This window comes from Diospyros lotus, chromosome 4 (assembly GCF_014633365.1).
Source record: "Diospyros lotus cultivar Yz01 chromosome 4, ASM1463336v1, whole genome shotgun sequence".
In the NCBI taxonomy this organism is placed as follows: Eukaryota; Viridiplantae; Streptophyta; class Magnoliopsida; order Ericales; family Ebenaceae; genus Diospyros; species Diospyros lotus.
In genome coordinates, this window is record NC_068341.1 from 6,187,541 (window position 1) to 6,208,787 (window position 21,247).

General features: G+C 34.7%; 2 protein-coding genes across 2 annotated transcripts; one reads left to right on the forward strand and one right to left on the reverse strand.

Annotated features, from left to right (window-relative positions):
- Window positions 1-4,297: 4,297 nt before the first annotated feature.
- Window positions 4,298-14,430, forward strand: LOC127799471 (putative E3 ubiquitin-protein ligase LIN-1). Its single transcript, XM_052333527.1, has 17 exons — window positions 4,298-5,204; window positions 5,909-5,981; window positions 7,191-7,445; window positions 7,528-7,601; window positions 7,695-8,873; window positions 9,044-9,185; window positions 9,767-10,012; window positions 10,109-10,403; window positions 11,023-11,144; window positions 12,217-12,336; window positions 12,584-12,715; window positions 12,814-12,936; window positions 13,105-13,215; window positions 13,291-13,437; window positions 13,504-13,629; window positions 13,910-14,026; window positions 14,130-14,430. Exons 1-17 carry the CDS (start codon window positions 4,450-4,452, stop codon window positions 14,145-14,147), a joined length of 4,035 nt encoding a protein of 1,344 aa, XP_052189487.1. The 5' UTR covers window positions 4,298-4,449; the 3' UTR covers window positions 14,148-14,430.
- Window positions 14,431-15,676: 1,246 nt separating this feature from the next.
- Window positions 15,677-18,245, reverse strand: LOC127799477 (uncharacterized). Its single transcript, XM_052333539.1, has 3 exons — window positions 18,112-18,245; window positions 17,926-18,016; window positions 15,677-16,095 (listed from the first exon to the last, which is right to left on the reverse strand). The coding sequence occupies exons 1-3, from the start codon at window positions 18,179-18,181 to the stop codon at window positions 15,960-15,962; spliced, it is 297 nt and encodes a 98-aa protein (XP_052189499.1). The 5' UTR covers window positions 18,182-18,245; the 3' UTR covers window positions 15,677-15,959.
- Between the last annotated feature and the right edge of the window lie 3,002 nt (window positions 18,246-21,247).

The window sequence follows — 21,247 nt, forward strand, 5'->3', positions numbered from 1 at the left end:
GCAAAATTACAAGAAAGCAGAGCCATAGCCTACCTTACAATGTACCCTGTACCGTTCCTCTCATCAGTTCATCTCACTTTTTCTCAGCCACACATATCTTACATGTCAGACAGAGAGACACACAAATATCTTCTTCTTTTCTTTTTTTTATGCTGAAAAATATTACCGACGCGACAAAAACAATGTTTGAAAATGCAAATGATGGCGGATGGCCTCACTCAGTGCAATTTTTATGCCCAAAATAGAAGAGGGGATGGAAGGCCTCTATCATAGAAAATTGACATATTTTAAAAATAAGGTTTTGTTCACTAATAATAAACACTTCATTTTATTAAGTGGAGTGAGTTAGGTTAGATTTTAAAAGTACGTTGTGCCCATTGACCCGTCCCTCGTAGGTATTGGCCCTTTTAGATTTTAAAAGGACACTTGGTTTTAATTTTATTAATAATAATAATAATAGGTTTTGACATATTTTATTGTTAAGTGGAGTGGGATGCTCTAGAATTTGCCTAGTCTATGAGCCAGCCATTTACATAAATAACTGATCTCTTCTTCTACAGAAACCAACCAAATCTTTCCACATGTTCAACTGATTCCTGGCATTGCGTGGCCATGTGAAACTGAAGGAGGAATCAGCCACTTCCATGACTTACCCTTGTGATTCAAGATACCCCTCCCCTCTCCCTTTCAGGAATCACAAACAGAAAATGGCAGAAACATTTTCCTTTCCTACTGAAGAAATGGTAGTGTCAATGTAAAGTGCTGGCAGGAAGAAGTTCCAAGAAAGCAGACAACTACAGACGCTGGAACGGAGAAAAGAACAAAACTAACACACTATTGTTCTTAGGTGCTCATGAGTTCAGGTGAATTTGGTAACTCAATCAAACCAAGTTGATTGAGTTGATTTAATTTAGGTTATCTCTCAGCTCAGCTCAGCTCAGCTCGGGTATGAATTAGACTATCGAGTCTATCAATCCGAAACAAAACAATTATAAAGCTCATTTTCTCTAAAATTGCCTCCATTAAATCCGTTTAGAAATAAATGAGTGGAGGGCGACCTGTCATGTATCCAAACAAGGAGTCATCTTGGTCGTGTAGATTGAGAATCTCTGGTTTCAAGAATCCTCGAAGCAATCAAACTTGCACTCCTATCGTTATATATAATAATATAATAATATAATAAAATGGCGTAGAAGTGGGTTGGGTTTGGCCTCCTGAGTTCTGAGTTAGCTGGGCTGAGTGGATTGGGCCTCGGCTAAAAGAGCCTTTGGTTACGCCCCCTATATTCTGCACAGAATTTGTATGTATGTATGTATACTGGACTGTGGTTTGTGAATAAAATTATAGTATATTATTTGGTTTTTAAACAACTCAGCATTTTTGCAATAGGCCACTAGCATTAAAAAAAAAAAAAAAATCAATTTTTAACATTGATTAATTTTAGTTTAATTTGGTTCTAATTTAGCTTTGGTGTATATACACGAAAAAACAAAAAATCAATTTTCAATTTTTATTTTAACACTAGTCTTTAGATTTTAAATCCAGTTGACCGATATTATAATTATTTTATAAAAATAAAACTAAGTTTTAGATTATTTATCAAATTATCACTATTCTAAAACTAGGTTGATGTCTATTGCAATAATTGTATTTACTAAAATGTTTTAAATTCCTATTAAATTTTCTTAACATTGGGTATCTTTAAAAAATATATATATTTTTTGATTAAACTGAGTTTTTAAATTTTGGTTCAATTTTGTTATATATATATATATATATATGTTCAGTTAATTTAGTTTAATTGTCAAATTATTCCATAATCAAATGCTCGCCCCTAAAAGCATTTAAAACTCATATTTTAAGAATAAGTTTTGATAAGAATGGTAAAATTATTCTTTTATAAAGGCCACAAATCATAGTTATAGAAATAATTTCTTCACGAAACAAAAATAAATTTAGAATATCTACCATCCCTCTCAAAACTGCAAGTCTTGTATACTAGCAGCCCACTATCATATTTAATTTTTTTAGTATAAAAAAAATTAATAATAGTCTAATCCAAAAAAAAATATAATTCACTTCAAAATCTATAATGTGTAGCTCTCCACTCTGGACGATATCCTATTTATAAGTAAAATTGACTAAAGCCACTCAAATTAAATTATTAATTTCAAACAAGTTCAGATTATAGTTTTTTAAAATTAACCTTTATCATTAATTTCAAACCTAAATCCTATCATTAATTACATAAAAAATTTATTATATTAACTTTTTAAAATCTGAACCTTCCCTAACACAGATCCTTTGATCCGCCCTGAGCTATGAATTAATCAGCTGCCAGCCTGCTTTAGCTAAAAGAGGCCTGCCTAATGAGCTGCCACGCTGCATGCTTTCGCAACACAAAGCATGTGGGCACCATCAGCTCTGTCTTTAATCTCAATCCGTACCGTACTGCTCATTTTCTAAAACTAGCCCCAGCACTGCTTCAACTATCAAACAACCTAATAAATCAAGGAGGATTGGGTGAGCGATTTCACCTTTTGGACCAATAAATCAAGGAGGATTGCTTTTGGTGATTTGATTAATTTGACACAATAAAGGTGCAAGGCAATTATTGAACAATTATGCAGGCACTCGAATCTATGGTCGCCGATGGTGTTTTTTTTTTTTTTTTTGTGAAGTTGATGTGCCACTGCCTTAGCTTAGCTAAGAGGACTGTGGCACGAAAGAAATTCAGGGCTTGTCTTATTCAACAGATGATGATGATAAGACTGCTTGTGAATGTGAGTGATTCTACATGTGGGGAACCAAAATTCTGAGCCCGTGACAAGCAAAGAAGTGGGGTTGAATCACATGCTAATGCACTAGCCCTTTTCTCTTCGAAACTCTAATCTTCCACTCATTATTCGCTAATGGTCCACGAATTCCATGCCCATAATCAGAGCAAATAATGGAGAAATTTGCAACCTGGTACCCAAATAATCATCCCCTAGATGTGTTGCCTTGTGGAATCATGGCAAAGCGTGGCTGAGACCAAGTGAGTAAATCAGTGCCATCACAGGCAGAGAATTTAGCGGGAAAAATTGACCCAGTGACACGTAACGAGAAAAATAATTGTACCTAAATCCAAGTAGTAATTGCTCAGTAATATTAATAGATCGTTGTCCAAGTAAATTCACCCCTTGACAGAGGCACATAATGCTGGAAGGTTTTGGACTGAGGTGCTCTCACGGGTCATGGGCAAACTGGGACTAGTGAGCAGCTTAGCGTACTGCTGCAGCTGCTCTGGGTCTGGGTGAGGTCCCTTTCATGACAGCCTCACCAGGGCTAGCATATGCATACGGCCTTCACCACACCAAACAAAATATAATCAAAATGGTCATCCAGCTGCATTCAGATGGCCTGAGTTTTGTAATGGGGTCTACAGGGGAGACTCAGTTCTACCTTGGAAACTTTCGTTTCGTCATCTTTGGCCAAAAGGTAAGGTATTTCAAATACTGAACTAACAGAGACACAGTTCAGCGCATATGCAAGATGTGAAAAATCAGAAGGTAAAATAGTGATTAGTCCTGGGAAAACAGAGAAATTTGAAAATTAACACACAAAATACCTGTTCATCAGACGGTCCAGCTCATGCGGCCACCAGTTCTGACAGGTCAACATGCCATCAGCAGTGCCTGTGCACGGGGATCACAAGAAGTGTAAGAACAGATGATTGATTATGAATGCATATGCTTGAATCCTTCCAAATTTCTATATAGAAAATTGAGAATATAACTCTGTATTATCAATCATAGATATAAGCTCATGAATAACAATGCTGAAATATTGAAAATGAAGAAAATTAATCGACTACTCCTCCGTGCAATTGAAACAAAGTTACAAAGTTGTTTCCAAAGAACCATAGTTGTCTTGTGGCAGATGAAATCTAGTGACCATAAGTTCATAACAAACTGTGAATGCATCCCATATGAAGGTGAATTTTATGTTAAACACAAAAAGGAAAAGAAAAATGCTAGTATTGCTCCATTTATACATGTTATAATCATGACCAGATAGGAAAAAAATAATAATAAAATTGAAAAATGGTCTTGATTAGTCAAACTACACTTTAGCGTAGAATCACATGATGATCTAAATATAAAATAGCATATTACACTCCCTTTATATAGAATGGTAGGAGCGCACACAAAGTAATAAACATGTGTTAGCAAAACTCTATGAACCTTCATGGTTGTAAGAAAATAACTGTTAATAGTGTCAGTGTCTTATCCATCTTGCCCTCCTTTGAAGGAAGGAACATTTCCTTGTCTGTTTGTAATGGTGGGTCCTGACAAGTCAAAACAGTAATGAGTAGAAGTCCAAACCTCCAATATTCTACGAGACTGTGATATCTCCGTTACCCTTTCTTATCCCCAGCGAAGCACTCTTCTCCTTCATGAGATTAGTATGTCACAGAATTCAATGGCTTCCTGCTCTTCTTCTTCTTCTCGTGAATATGAGAGACCAAACGCTGAATCCGTCAGGGCAGTCGTCGCTTCAATCAACACACACATACATGAATTCCTTGCAAATGACAAAACTTGGAAATCCGTAAAATTGAAATGCACTTCAAAGCTCAAGATCCAACAGAGAGAATTCTTTGAATTCTCTGAGCATTCAGTACTGTCAAATCTATACTGGGGCATAGACAATATTGAAGCTGCAATTCAGTCAAAACAGCCAGAAGAGAAATCTGGCAGGCTCAAGAATTCAGAGCGAATGCTTCAAGTCCCTGCTTTGCTTAATGAGCTCGGAGTGACAGCAGGAATTTCAAACCAGTACTTGATTTGCTGCTCCTACTTCTATCTCTCTGTGGTTCGGAAACTCCAAGGAGATGAGTGGCAGGTTGCATTGGATTTTCTCCAAGCTGTTCTGGTCTCCCCACAACTTTTTTGGACAGAATTCACACCAAAGCCATGCAACAGTTCATTTATTGCCTACATGACATTTGAAAGTCAGAAAATGGGGGCCAAGAGAAGCCTGAACTCGGCATCTCTAATGGATTGTAACGATGATGAGATTGTCAAGGCAATGAGGCACATGGCAAGGAGGTACAAGGCATGGTTAACATACTATCAGGTCATGACATATGGAGAGGCTCCCCAGTGCCATGCTGCAGGCACAGATACTGCTTCAGCTAATGAGGAATTGCAATTCTGCAAGTAAGTTCTCTTCACTGCCTATAGGGAATTCTACAGTTATTTTTATGCATCTAGCAATTGCAACTACAGTTTAGGATTTCAAAATTATTTGATGGCTTAAAGAAAGGATGAAGTTATAAAATATGGAAAGCATCGAGTACTTACAGAATAACTGACTTGTAAAATATGCAGAACAAACCAAATTAAGAATTCAATTGACCACTCATTAATATGTTCCTGATAATAATATTGCTCCAGAGTCTAGGACAGCAAATACTTTACTAGCCCACAAAACTAATCATTATCTAGAGCTACTTCATCTGACACAGAAGAAAATGAAAAGGTGCATGCATGCTGTTTAATTCTGCTGTGAAATCTTAGAATATTAATGGCTTTTATTACTTTCAATTAAAATGTCAAGAAACTGATTTTATCAACAAAATGTAAGCATATCCTTCATGTTCCAAATGGTTTGGTATGTGGGATGAATCTATTTTTGTCACGCCAACAGGATCTTCCTTCCAAGTATGAATTCTAGAGTAAGCTAAGCCTAATTTACATTTCTATTTACAGAAAAAAAATATACATTTCACTTCTTTTTTTTTTTTTTAAATCTCCTGAACTAGTATGGCTCATAAAATTTGGATGAAACTAACTTGTTCAAGCAGAATTTCAAAGCATTCAACAATTCTGAATGTCTCATATCATTCAATGCTTCTGAACAGGAACAGGAAGTCCACTGGCACTGCACCAACAAATTTAAAAGAACGCGGGAAAAGCTTGCTTACTCATTATAGTGTAAGACTACACACTTTTCTTGTCCAGCTTCAGTGTATTAACTAAATCTAACAGCACTATAAGATACAGTTCTCCTTAAATTCTAAGTACAATATGCAATCAACAAGTTTCATGATTTAGAATTATTAAAAATGCTCGGTCTAATAAGTGAAAGCACTTTGATGCAAAATGATCAAAAGAATGCTATGATATAAAATCTGATGTGGAAATCAATGTCTATGTTCAATAATCAAAAGGGTGTGAATTTTTTAATACATCATACGCTTAATCATAGGCAAAATCCAATCCTAGCTGTGATATAATTATGAAATCCTATCCTAACTATAATAAAAGATAAAACCTAACTAAAAAAATCTAAAATATAATCAAAACGCCTTTAAAATTTAAACATATTATGATAAATCAAAATTCTAGATATGCTATCGAACATTGCATGTTGATAATCCTCATTCCTCATCATTCTCCCCTTGTTTGGAAAAAACTCATATCGAGGATCATTGTCAATGCCAACTCCCTCAAATTAGGGAAGAATTGCTGCTATCATGGCTAGATCCTTCTTGATGGTGCTCTAGGTTAGGATGTATTCCATCCTCGAGTCTATAATAAACCAATTAGGCTCAAATCTATGAATGCCAGGTGGCCAATAAAGATTAAAACAAGATATTGGTGGAAGACCCGGTGCAACAGAAAGATAGTAGAAGAAAGAGAAGAAAGTATGGGAAGAAGAAGAAGCAAAAAAGGGAGAAAATTCAGCAGAGGAAATAAATGAGTCCATATTCAATAATCAAAAGCACATGAATTACATCATACGCCTATTCATAGGCAAAATACAATCCTAGCTATAACATAATTATGAAATCCAATCCTAAAAGATAAAACCTAATTAAAATAAAATAATCTAAAATATAATCAAACTACGACTCTAAAATCTAAGCAAACTATGATAAATCAAAATTCTAAATATCCTATCAAACATTGAATTTTGATAATCCTCATTCCTCATCACACTTAAGGTGCACTAGCATAAAAAACTACAAATGCACCATTAACTGCACTTCATTTCCAAATCACTGACATCCAGTTCAATGTCTGGTTGAGATTTGCATTTTTTTTTTTTTTCAGTTACAAAATTGCATAAGACTTCCTCTGGAACAAATGTGTTTCAGCTTGCACTTCACAAAATGAATAATGTAACTAAGATCAATGCAGTTTGAGAAGGTGCATCCACTTGATCCTCAAGAACATGTAAGTCATAATGTGGAAGAGGAGTCTAAGGTATCTGACATTATGCAAATTCAAGAACACACAGAAGCTCTTGCAGATATTGATCAAGTTCATGCTGACAAATTAAAGATAAGGTCAAACATTGGATATCTTCAAGATCTGCTGACAGAATCCAAGTCAGATACACCAATTGCAGAGGATGCAAACAGCAGTGGTTCTGCAGATGACGATAAACACGAGGTAAGTTTAGTCATTAGGTATTTCTAAGGACTTTTTTCTGGGGTTAGGTGATCTAAAACTGCTGCTTAATCTCCTGAACCAGGTGTATGATGATGAAATCACAACAGATAGAACTATGATAAATGCAGGCAATCAAGGACCAGAAACTTATGATTGGTTTGTTCCACACATCTAGCAACATAAAATTTTAGGTTCAGTATTTTGACATATGTTCTGAGTGTGAATATGTGATTGTCCTATCACCTACAGGAAGCAGGTGGCACATAGCTCCACACGACATCAAGTGCATACCATATCCTCGCCTCAACCTCCTAGAAATTTAGAAAATGAAGAAACCAATGAAGGATGCACTACCACTTGCTATTCAGAAAGATATCACAGATCATTCAGTGATTTGGAGTCATCCATCTTGGAATTCAGAAACATGGATTCTTGTAGGCTAGGGACTTGCCATGTGGAAGAAGGGACAAGAGGGAGGAAGTTACACCACTGTGATCTCCAAAGCTTCAACCATTTAACAACTGCAGCTGTGGAGAATAATTTCACCATTATCAATTGCCAAGGAACTATTGGAAGAAATAAACAGAATCAATATTCCATAGACAATATAAATGAAGTTTGCTTGCTTCCTGGAAAAGGCTCTGAAGCTGAACTAATGGGAATACTTGAGAAAGCAATTTCGAGTCTATGTTTCTCAGAAGGATCAGGAACATGTGATGAAGATTACACCATTGAAGTTGTAAAGACGTATGAAATGCTGAGCAGCAAGAGAGGAATAAAATACACTCTGCTGAAAGACATAATATTGGATCAACTGCTAGCAGCTATTTCAACTTCCAAAGAAGTAGGAGTTATCAAGGCATCAGTTACCATACTTTCAACTCTTGTTGCAAGGAACAAAAGAGTTATAAAACACATCAACAAGAATGGCTTACAGCTGTGCAATTTAGCAGGTGCTCTCAAGCGAAATGTGCATGAGGCAGTGATTCTAATTTATTTAATAAATCCACCTCCCTCTGAAATTAAAACTTTAGAACTTTTACCAACACTAGTGGAGGTTTTGTGCACTTCAAGCCGTTACAAGGGCAGGCTAGCACCTGTTTTGCCGACACCTCCTGTAGCATCACTGATGATCATTGAAGTTTTAGTAACTGCATTTGACTATGCTACCAATAACATGCACTTGGCTGCAATTAGTTCACCTCGAGTCCTCTCAGGCCTTCTGGATGTTCCAAGAAATAATAATTTGGAAGACTTCACCTCTTTGGCCACTATTCTCGTTAGGTGCATGCGATTTGATGGACAATGCAGAAAATATATTTCAACATCTGCTCCTATGGCCCCATTTATCTCTCTCTTATTGAGCAGCCAGAAGCAAGCCAAATTCATCGCCCTAGAATTTTTCCATGAAATGCTTTGCATGCCACGGTATGACCAAATGCTCAAAATCCTGTACTTTTCGCAGCATTTTATACATAACCTAGATCCATGAGAAAATCAGATGACTATCATGAATTATAATGCATAAAAGGATACATACATCTCCTTACAATTCAGAAACTTATTAGAGGCATTTGGATGTTGATTTTCCACTTTAGGTCATCAGCCACCAATTTATTGCAACAGATACAAAAAGAAGGAAGCACCAACAATCTGCAAACACTACTGCTGCTCATCCAACAATCACAGCCCAAGTATAAACTTCTGGCAGCAAATTTGCTGCTTCAGTTAGACATACTGGTAAGTTCAGTTTGCAAGTTATGTTTTTATTCTTTCTGTATATGCATAATTGGTTCCACCTTCAGACTAAAATGTTGTATGATCCCTATCAATATGCAGCTGTCACAGAAACAACCTAAGGAATTACCCTTTGCAGTAAAATCCTTGAAAAATATAATCCTTAAATCCCCTATGCTGGTACATTAACTTTCCCTGAACACCCTCCCCTGCTCATACTACATTTCTGGAAACTTGAGAAGAAATACAGAGGTGATAATGTATCAGGGAAAGGAAAAGGCATATGGTTAAAAGCATGAGCGACACGCTAAAACTATAGAGTTGATAGAAATTACAAGCTTAGTTCAAATTCAAGTGAACCAACTTCTTAGGTATCTTGTCAGAAAATAGAGTTACTCTGTATGGCACCACAGATAGGTAGGTTACAGAATATAAATAAAGCACTTAAAAAGAGTACCTCTAGAAGTGTGAATGAGCATAATTTTACCTAGCAAAAAGAAGTGTGCCGGAGCTAATCATGTAGAATTATCTCTTGATTTTGATTCCTACACTAATTTACTAATGTAACTCAAACTATTCTTCAGGAAGACCCACAAGGTCAAAGCACATATAGAGACGAGGCCGTGCAAGTCCTTCTCAAGTCATTGACCGATGAAGAGAATTCTGATGCGCAGCAACTGTCAGCATTCCTTCTATCCAATCTTGGTGGAACATATACCTGGACAGGGGAACCATGTACAGTAGCATGGTTGCTGAAAAAAACAGGTTTGACCTCACAGCAACACAGGAACATGATAAGAAACATCAACTGGTTGGATCAGACCCTACAGGTGAGTGATGGTAGAAGAATTAGTTTGGCATTGCTTATAACTATTCTCTAGTTAGGTCACATGTGGAAATCATCACATGACTGCATGAGATTGCAGGACCCTGGTGTCGACACATGGTGTAGTAAGATTGCCAGAACTGTTGCCAAAATTGGGACACCCATATTCCATGCCTTGGTAAGAGGACTAAGTAGCAAGAAAGAGAAGGTTTCTCGACACAGTCTGACTGCCATTGCGTGGATTGGATGTGAAATTGCTAAGTTTCCGGATAACTTGAGATATTCTGCATCTGAAATCTTGTTAAGTGCAGTTGACCAATTTTTGCATCCTGGCTCAGAGCTTGAAGACAGACTTTTGGCATGTATATGCATCTACAACTATGCTTCGGGTAAAGGTAATGTCCACAGAATAGAAAGTAAAGACTAGTAGTACATGCCATGGAGGAATATAGAGCTAAATGAAAATATATTACCATTCATGAAGATCCAGCTAGACACATTATGATGTTTAGGTAAATAAGTATAGAATTGTTTATAGAAATCTTATAAGGCTTTGAAATTTATAGAAAGATCAAATTTTAGCATCAACAGAATACCACTATTTTTAACACCAAGATTATAGAAATGACGAACTGCATATCTGGCCTGTAAACAAGGAATGAAAAGAAGTAAATTGTCTCCAATCTCTCCTGGCTCATCCAAATCACCCACTAAATGAGAAAGTATGCCAAGATTGATCATAAGATGGGAATAAACCATAACTCACAATAATTACAATGAGCTCTACATCAATTATAAAAGATACTGACAGTCTTCCAACTTAACCCATTTACTTGCCACATCTCCCAGCCCCACATGAAAGACTCATTGTGAAAGATACAGATCCCAACGAATTACAGCTGTATTAGTATGTGAGTTCCTTATAAGACCTTAGAAGCATTATGAGTGGATTTTTCCTCCTATAGCAGCTTTTATATAGTTTGTTTTTTGCCCTTTTTGTCCTTTTTGCTGCAGGAATGCAGAAACTAATTCATTTCTCAGAGGGAGTGAGGGAGTCACTTAGAAGACTTTCACACATAACCTGGATGGCAGAGGAATTACTGAGGGTTGCTGATTATTTCCGGCCGAATAAATGGGTGAGTCTCCTTGCACGCTTCAACTTTCAGCATTAACAAGATAAATAACTACTGCAACTGCGCAGAAAAACCCTTTTTATCTTTTGAAAGAAATGCTGAATGCAATAAAATAATTACTGGTTCTTTCAGAATTATTCAATTGTACGACACAAAGTGCCCAAAGTTTACACTCAACAACACAACATGCCTTCTGGGGACATGTAGACATGAAATAAGTAGAAAATATATACTAGTAACCTAAAAGCACTTATGTAAATAAAAACATGGAAATAAACACAGGAAATGACGATTTGAAAAAGGTTTACAGATATCATAAAATAGCAATATTTTTTATTCTTTTATTAGTATGTTGATAAACAATTAAACATAATAACCAAGAAAGACTAAAAATATCTTTAAAAATCCCCCTAAACCAAAATGAAAATACCGTTCAACCTATAACAATGATAAAAATACAAAAAATATTTTGAAAAAAATACCACAAATTCAACATAAGGGTACCATCAAATCCATAATAATAATATAAACATCATGAGACAAAAAAAAGAAAAGAATAACTATTTTTTCAGATTTTAAATTACATGGAATTTTATCTTCTATTCTGTATCCAAAAACTTATTGTGCTAGAAAATTTTAATTTGGAAAAAGTTCTAAAAAGTCTATAAGAACCTCACAATGTCCCCAAGCTTGTATCAGCATCCAAGAAGTTGCAGATACAAATATAAAGCCCAAAATGAAGTCTCCATTCTTCCTATCTAGTGAAAATAGCATCAGGCGTTCTGCGCTATTCCAGAATTCGAGTCCATGAGAATTATACTTAAGTAAAACTTACTTCAAAAAGAGTAGGTCTAGGACTATAAATTACAGCTATGGTTAGCATTCATGCATAAAACAAGACCAGTTACCCAGGATATCTAAAAATCACCCATCAGATATAGTGTAACAGCTATCCCATAAGTGACAATTGCAGCCGTTTAACCAAAATTCTCTCTTGCTCTTGTGGTTTTGCTCACAATAAATCTTGATAAATCTAAAAAATTCCATGTCTTATATGTTCTATTACAATGGGCAGCGAATTTCTTGTGTTCACACACAAATTCTGGAGGCTACTTACAAATACAGTGGAGCCGTAACTGCTCTTGTCTACTACAAGGGACAGCTTTGCAGTGGATATGCAGATGGGTCAATTAAGGTAGAAAAACATAATGTTCTTTGCACTGAAAAGGTCATTATTTCATGTCAATGTAAACTAAAACCGTTGCTTACTTTTGATTGCTAAGGAATATTTCAGAAAAAAATGCCAATATTCTAAAATTGAAATGGTATTATTATAGGTCTCCTTTGTTACGTAAAATGGTTGTGGTCCTGTGGAGGCTTGAACTGCCCCACATTTGGAATGAATAGAAAACGATTTAAGTAAAGGTTATGCTCCTAAATAGGTATGGGACATCAACGGACAGACAGCTACACTTGCACTGGACATGAAGGAGCACAAAAAAGCAGTGACATGTTTTTCACTTTTTGAACAAGGGGATTGTTTATTGAGTGGATCTGCAGATAAAACTATAAGGGTAATTTTATGTAGTTGGATACATTTTCCAGAGTTTAATCTGAGGATGCCAAAAAAACATAATTATATCCAATACATCTCGATTTGTCCTTGCTGCAGATGTGGCAAATGATCCAAATGAAACTGGAGTGCATTGAAGTGATAGGAATGAAGGAACCACTTCGAAGTCTAGACACTGATGGCCAACTCATTTTTGCAGTCACAAAAAGCTATGAAATGAAGGTAATCTGTCTAGCACAATTTGCATAAAACATTTTAAAGGTCCAAATGCAAACTGCATGTACCTAGTTTAATCAGTATGTCAATAAATAGACAATCAAAACTCTATTTTTTCTTCAAACTAGTATTGATACGAACATCTAACTTGGAAAGGATCCCTTCTTTTGTCAGGTGTTTGATGCATCAAGAACAATCAGAGACCAGTGCAGAGCCAAACATGTGAAGTGTGTAAGGGTAATTCATGGGAAGGCTTATTTAGGTTGCACAGATTCAAGCATACAGGTTGGTTTGATGATCTTGTCTAATAGAAATGTCATCGTCTGATTAAAATTGTAAGTAACTTACAACTCAATTTAGGAGTTATCTATAACAAACAATCGGGAGCGAGAGATGAAAGCACCATCAAAGATTTGGAGGATGCAAAGCAGGGCCATCAATGCCATTGTTGTGTATAAAAATTGGTTATACAGTGCAAGTGCAGTCGTTGAGGGTTCAGATATCAAGGTAAGGAATAGATTTTTTTTTTTATTTGCATTTAGTTTCCAGTGAATGATAGTGAAAATAGTACAGGAATGGAGAAGAAAGAGCAAACCCCAAATGTCCATAGTGCCAGACAGAGGAACAAATGTGCTGGCAATGGAGGTAGTCGAGGACTTCATATACTTAAAATGCAGTTCGTCACCAAGCATCCTTCAGGTAATTAGTGCATTTTGGATGTATGATGCATTTGTCAAGGTTAATGAAATTGAGGTACTTAATGTTTAGCATAAAAAGCGGCCAGTATAGTCCAACAAACAGGCTCATCGAGATAAGACTTTATGGCTACAATTATGCATCTGGGCTCCAGTGTCCCTGAAGTGGATCAGCATTATGCCTGATACCATTATATAACCTAATTACTTCTAGCAATGTACATAACCTAGCTGATTGGATTGGTAACCTCATCTAACATATAATAATACTTCATGGCTACCAGATCTGGTTGAGAGGGACACAGCAGAAAGTTGGAAGGTTATCAGCTGGGAGCAAGATAACAAGCCTCCTTGCAGGCAATGATATTATTCTATGCGGTACTGAGACAGGACTAATAAAGGTATGATCTTTCAGCTCATGTGAATCAATCTAGTTTATACTTTAAAGTAGTTTGTTTAATTGATTGATGGTCTCACCTCAATTCCCTGATCCGGTTTCTATAGGGTTGGATCCCCCTCTAGCAGCAGATCCCTAGCAAACGAAGTTGTCATCAGTATATTTCAAAAGCTGCAAAGAGTTTTCAACTGATTTGGTCAACCAGCACAAATATAGCAAATGTATATAGATACAGAAGGCAAAGCAGTAGCATATGATTGGTTTCAATAGTTAATTACCTTAAAAGATTAGCTCAAATATATTTTGGTTGCAAGACATGCTCCATTGTAAACAAGGAAAAAAAGAAGAAACATATTTTCACCTATCGTTTCTCATTTTACTAGAAAATTATAATTGAAATTTTACAAAGAACGACCCTCGGTTCTCAATACTTATTTTTCATATCTGTTATCATGATGCCAATTTGAACAACTAATAGACATTAGACAAAGAATTTTTATGAAACTTGTAAAGGTTTTCATATGTCGCCAGCAAGGGTCTCTTTCCACAAGTAAAATTCAGACAGTGATGAGCACCCCCGCAACTGAATAAAATCAATTCACAGGAACATCCTTAAATAGATTAGAATTTATATATAAGAATGTAAATACCACTTACATTACTGGTATTTAGATCATTAGGGAATTTGCTGAGCCCGCAGAGCTAGCAGCGAACTGTAAATCAAGAAATCTCAGACAACCTGTTGGTGAAAGACGAGATGTACGAAAATGAATGGACAATGAATATATATATATATATATATACATGTATATTACTTCGCAGAGAAACGGAGAGATACCTAGGATACGAGTTTTTTGTCAGTTCGCATTTCCTTTGAACACAAAAAAGGCGGCTAATTGAAAATGAAAATTAAATCAAACGAGCCCTTAAATTTTTATTTTTTTTTCTCTAAATGAAAATGAAAATTAAATCAAGAGATTATGAGAATTGCTTCTAAAACACAACGAAATTAATATGATAATTCAAACAGCTGGATTGATAATTCACTTTCAAATGCAATGCCCTTCGTCACTGCTCTCTTATATATTTCAAGTGTTAGCTTGAAAGGTAATGGTGAAAAATTTCCTTCATATTAATTTAAGATGATGCAATAATATATTATAACACAAATTTTTATGAGTCAAAGAATACTAATAACCTATACAATACCAAAAAAAAATATATGATATATAATATGAAAAAAAAGTGCATCGAACACCAAAAAATGTGCACTATACAAGTATTATGCAAATACATTTTCTAATATTTAATATTTTTTTTATATTAAACAATACATTACTCGTTTAATATATTATATTTTTTACATTACACAATATAACAATGCTATAATGACGGACAAGTAATACACTGAGATTAACATCAGTAGGTCATGAGTTCGATACTCAACTTAGATAAGGGCCAATGGCCTATCTACAATTTATCGATTTATCTCTTTTATTAAAATCGAGGGCAGGAGCGGTGAGAACCACGCAAGGGCGATAATCCCAATATAGCAATGCCATTGATTACCATAGAATTTCCTTAATTAACCACATTACAGTTTTCCATATGTAATAGGAATAAGAAAATGTAAAATAAATTAAGACCAGTAACAGATTATAAAATCAATATGGCTATCGCATCAATACAACCCCTCAATACTGTATCGAACACTCCTTATAGGATGACAATAACAATGACAACAAATGGTCATCCTCTGTAGAAACTCAAAACCATGCTATAGCGGAAAATGCGGGTGGTTAGTATGACAATAGTCATGGTTATTGACAAGAATAATAGTACTTAGAAATCTATTCGAACATGTCTAATGTAATGAAATATTGCCCTCCGATCTTTCTGGGAATATATTTCAAGCATTGTCGAATGAAATATTGGTCTCAATCTTTGTGTGGATGTCCATTTGCACCGAGAAACTTAGCGACGCGCTCTTGCTTTGCTCCTGATCTATGGTCGTAATATTCAACAACAGCAGCTCCAGCTAGTGCGGCAAGGGTCAGAGCTTGTGCATGCAACCTGTTTTTCCCACCCAAAAAATAGCAGTTACATTCACAATATTGACAATGGCATCAACAAAATAAACCAGCAAGCCTCGATCCCACTAAATGGAGTCAAATAAGTTATATTCATGATATTACTAAGATAAACTCGGAAATAAAATATTGAAATAGTCGTCCAATAATAACATCATGCTGATTGTACAAGAGTACCTTCAGCTTTAGAATCAAAATATGGAAAAGATGCAAACAGAGATTGACACATCACGTAGTTACCTAGCGATGTAGAAAAAATAGCTAACTCTTAAGTACAGTTCAAGAGGAAAACAAAAATATTGAAGTTGCTTCTGATGCTTTATCAGAGACAATTTTAAAGTGCGCCTTAATCTTTTAATGATTTCCTCCTTATAATTGCGTACTAAGTGGAACTTGGATAGAATCATGAATTACTTAGCAGCATGGGCATGATTGTGTTTTATGCTCAATTTCTATCACGTGGCCCATTTAAGTTTTTATTTTTCTAAATTATGTTAATTGCTATAATTACTTGTGTATGTGCTTAATCACAAAATGAATATACAAGACTCTTGTGTGTAGTTATGGCCTACAAGAATATTATTGCCAACCTCAACAAGAATGAAAACTGGATGGAAATAGTTATGCCAATCAGCACCATAAAATCCAGTATTTATTGGAGGAGCAGGCCCGAATGTGATCAATATAGGACCTTCAATGCACAATAGAATATCACAAATGTACCTTTATACTCCATGATCTTTGCTGGTACTACAAGCTTTTCAGCAATTCCAATAAGCAGATCTCCATAGCTCACTAGAATGATTGTTGCTAGAACAATCGCTACCAATCATTCATCATGAACTAAGAACTTCTAATGATTGAAACTTCAGAAAGCTCGTAGCACATGCTAGAACCTAGAGTCTAAAGATACATTCGTGATTGGCATTCTCCTTTCTTGGAATGGGAAATGCCCAAGGCAATCTCTTAACACGATCTAGTGAGTAGTCTCTATAGGTGTGTTGTGGCCTATTTGGAGAGAGTGCAATACCAGAGGGTTTAGAGTTATCATTTTTTTTTTTTTTTTGTTGAGGAAACCAACCTTGTTTATCCTTTTTAGTGGTTGAGTGTGGTGTGCCCCCTCTTCTATTGAGTATTGGGTTAGTTTGTGGATGACCATCGTGCCCAATGAGCTCCTGTAGATATATAGGCTATTGCTCTCAATCTTGCCATGCCAAGGTTCTTTACCAGGTTTTCCCCTGGATACTGTTATTTTCTTTTGTTATAGGCCATCGATCATGCCCAGAAAAAAAAAACGTGTGAATGATTTTCCTGATTTTTTATTAACACACAACTCTATTATGCAAGACCAAGTAGAAGGCGAGGTAAATATCCAGTCTCCAGATAGTAATTCAACAGTATTCCTCCAAATTTTATCCTAGAATGTCATGAATATGGTTCCAATCATGAAAGAGACCTTAACCTAGTTTGAAGCATGTTAGGTTCATTCCACATATTGCTATGTTTTATTAGATATTTCCGCATATCAACGAAGCAAATCATAGATGTTGGGTTCTCAATATCAAAAAGACAAGAACAACATTAAGAACTTCAAGAGGATTACAGCAACAAATGCAAATTGGTGAATTAGTGTTTTGACAGTCCATAAATAACAGAACCCGATCCAAGATGTGCATAAACATCAAAACTAATCAAATCCCTAATTTCTCTTCTATTCGCTCCCCAGCCCCCAAATTCCCCCACCAATCAAACAGATTTATCTAGCACGGATTAGCATTCTGATGAGGGTTTGTAAGAACAAACATCGTCATACCTAGCATGAATGATCTTGACACTGGTCTTCATGTTGGGTTGGGACCAATTGTAGGCGATCGAACCCGCTACGCCGCTTAGCCACAAACATCCTTCACCAATTTTCAGACCAAACTCATTACAATCAAACCCAAAACACATAAAACTTGCATCAAGAAGAGAGAGAGAGAGGGAGGGAGAGAGAGACCAACGGTGCGAAGCTTGTGCTCGACGACCCATTCTCGAATGGAATCGAAATTGCTCTTCGCTTCAGCCATTCTTCGTGATTGAAACTCTCAGGGCGGTCTCGGTTTGCGTACTCGTTTCTTCGAGTGATTCGTGAATTTATAGGGGAAAGCAATGAAGGGTTAATTAAATGTGGGTCCTTTAACTATGTTCTATTTTTATTTTCCGCCCTCAGCCGAATAGCATTACACTTTACACCCCTCATTTTATTTTATTATATTAAAGGGTGGCCATGCGTGTAAATTAAAAATAAAAAAAGCTTAAATAAAGGTTTATTAATGATGGTTGACAGTTGCAACCTAATTTCATTTTTAATAAAAATTTAATATAGTAATAAATTTATTTCAAATTTATTATCATTTAAAGAAATTATAAGTGCAAATTTTATTAACTTATTTAATTTATATTTTTTAAATACAATATTAGAAGATATTTTAAAAATAAAATAGTTTGACAATACTTCATATACCAAATTTGATGTTTATATATTTAATAAAATAGATAATAAATTATGAATTCAATCCTGGTAAAATTGTATTTCTTGTTTAATTTCATAGCAGTAAGTACAAATTTTTAAAATAATTGTGAATATTTTAGCAGTCCCCGTTTAAATGGGGAGCGGGTGCAATATTTTTAATTAAAGGCTGCTAAGGGAGATAAATTATAATTGAATGGGTAAAGTCAATTGGGGTTGTGAAGTTGGACGGTCCACGCGGTCTGTTCTGAGGCGGCTGGCACGTGTCACATTGCGTTTACGTTTGTGATTTGTTGTGTCTAAAAGTGGAAAACCTTGCGACTCGTTTGGTCGCTTTTATAAAATTGTTACAGAAAATACTATCCGTCAAACAATTTTCACAGTGAGGAAGAAATTGATAAGAGGCTTTTTGCGAATCCTCTCATATTTAAATTAATTTTGTATTCAAAATATATAATATAAAAAATAAATAGAATGATGGTCTGAATTAAATTGTGAGCGTGCATTTCGTGGAAGAAAAGTATCTTCTTTGCTTTGTATAAGTTAATTGGTTGAACTATGATAAGTTAAGATTCGTATCGATAAATTATGGATTCGACTCTTTACTCTGCGTAATAAAGTAAAGTCTTCACCTGCGATTTATCTCCTTTGTCGAAATTGAGAGCACGAGTAACAAGGGACCACACAAGAATGATAATCTCAAAAGTATCTTGTTTATAGGGGAAAAATATTGAAATGAAAAAAAAAATTACAATTTTTTGTAGTAATTTTGAGTTTTCTTTCAAATTTGCAGGCGATGAAATCAGAGGTAAAAATGAGTATGTTCTTCGAGGTCTTGCATAAATAATGTATGGAGATTAGGTCTTTTGAGATTTATAGTCTCACAAAATGATCTATCGCATAGTTGGGATAAATGCTTTTAGGTCTAGGTGGCTCATGAAATTCTTTCAAATAGCAATTGGCAAGTGACTTATAAATTCTTGAGAGGGTCTCTCAAAGGCGTGACGTTTTTCTCCTGAAGCCCGAAAGAAATTTGGATAAGCTTATAAATAAATTGGCATACATATTCCTTTGCTTAAATACCTCAAAATGATGTTTATTACAACCACGGAATTGGTAAAATGATTCTTGAATAAGAGACTCTTCATGGCTCTTCAACTGCATCTGAGGGCGATGTTTCCATTAATATTGCATTTCTTTTAATAGGCCCCGAGCTATCTATATGGTTAATTATGGGGATGAGTCGTAAGACTCAGCAAAAGCAATATATATAAAATAACAAACCATAGTTCGTAACAAATATGGAAAGAAAAATATGAAGTGTTTTATGTACGCAGACTTGTCCACCTTATCCATCCCAAACTCTTGATATTTCCCATATGATTTTTCATAGATCTGAACACGAGTTATGTTTTGTCCCTAAAATTTATAACCTCGTGCATTGGCACTTCCCTATTATCACATGCAATTTATGACCACAAAATTTGCACATAAAATATATATTGACCTTTACCCTTTGCTTCTAATGCCTTGATAAATCTCTTTAACTATATTCTTTAAGTGTTGAAAATACCGTTACCACGTGTTAAAATTCTTCTAACAAAATTCAACATAATAAGTTAAAATAATTATTTTAACTAAATATTAGTAAACTAATTTTAAATATAATATTGGACATCATACCTTAAATTATTATTACAATAACCTGACTTGTTCCACTACTAACTCTTATCTCTTCCTTTAAATTTTTATTTGTAAGCATTTAACTTTCACGGAAGTGCTCTTTATAAAGCTCTTATCCCCTTTTATTTCAAAATTTTTACTCTCATTCTTCTTATTTTCTTATTTTTCTTGCGTGAATTATCAAATCAATTTAAATTCAAGCTCATTACATGCCATGTGTCTTGTTTGACAAGTTAAAATTGACACTCAACATCAATTTTATAATAACATGGATGCTCCCACAATTTATCAATTTCATCTCAATAAATCAATCTCATATCAATAAATATTTTTTCACATAATTATTTAATGGGTTGCAGCTTTCAATTAATGCTCATTTATAAACACTGTTTCACTTTTTTGTGACTATAATTGTTTGCAACTGGAAGCAAATAAAAAATTAAGGGTGTGTTCTCTTTACTGTTTTTAAGTCATTTTTAGTTTTTAATTTTTTAAAAATAATGAAAACGTGTTCTCTTTACTGTTTTTAAAAATATATTTTTGAAAACAAAAAAAATTGTAAAGAAAACTCAAAACAACAAAAAGTTGTTTTAAGTGTTTTCATCCAAAACAAACTCTAAATTCAAAACATATTTATTTATTTATATTTTATTATTGTAATGGGAAAAAATATTACAAAACTCATTAACTTTAAAATGTATATATTTTTAATAATATATTAACATTAAATATTTTCAATTTACTGAATAATTAAATTTATTGAATAAAATATCATTAATTTTTTTTTTTAAAATTTCAAAGAGAACACATTTTTTAATTTTCTGTTTTGAGAAATAATTTTTTAAAATGAGAAAGATAATGTGTTTTCAATTTTTTAAAATAGACTATCAAAACAGAAAATTGAAAATGAATTCCAAACTCAAAATTAAAAATTAAAAAA

What these genes read in the sequence shown, in the direction of transcription:
- LOC127799471 (XM_052333527.1), top strand. Translation starts at nt 4,450, where the DNA reads ATGTCACAGAATTCAATGGCTTCCTGCTCTTCTTCTTCTTCTCGTGAA. An exon ending in CAAAAAGCTATGAAATGAAG is followed by an intron (nt 12,937 to 13,104) that starts GTAATCTGTCTA and finishes TTCTTTTGTCAG; the next exon opens with GTGTTTGATGCATCAAGAAC. An exon ending in TTGAGGGTTCAGATATCAAG is followed by an intron (nt 13,438 to 13,503) that starts GTAAGGAATAGA and finishes AAAATAGTACAG; the next exon opens with GAATGGAGAAGAAAGAGCAA.
- LOC127799477 (XM_052333539.1), bottom strand. Translation starts at nt 18,181, where the DNA reads ATGGCTGAAGCGAAGAGCAATTTCGATTCCATTCGAGAATGGGTCGTC. An exon ending in GCACAAGCTTCGCACCGTTG is followed by an intron (nt 18,017 to 18,111) that starts GTCTCTCTCTCC and finishes AAATTGGTGAAG; the next exon opens with GATGTTTGTGGCTAAGCGGC. An exon ending in GTCAAGATCATTCATGCTAG is followed by an intron (nt 16,096 to 17,925) that starts GTATGACGATGT and finishes TGGGAAAAACAG; the next exon opens with GTTGCATGCACAAGCTCTGA.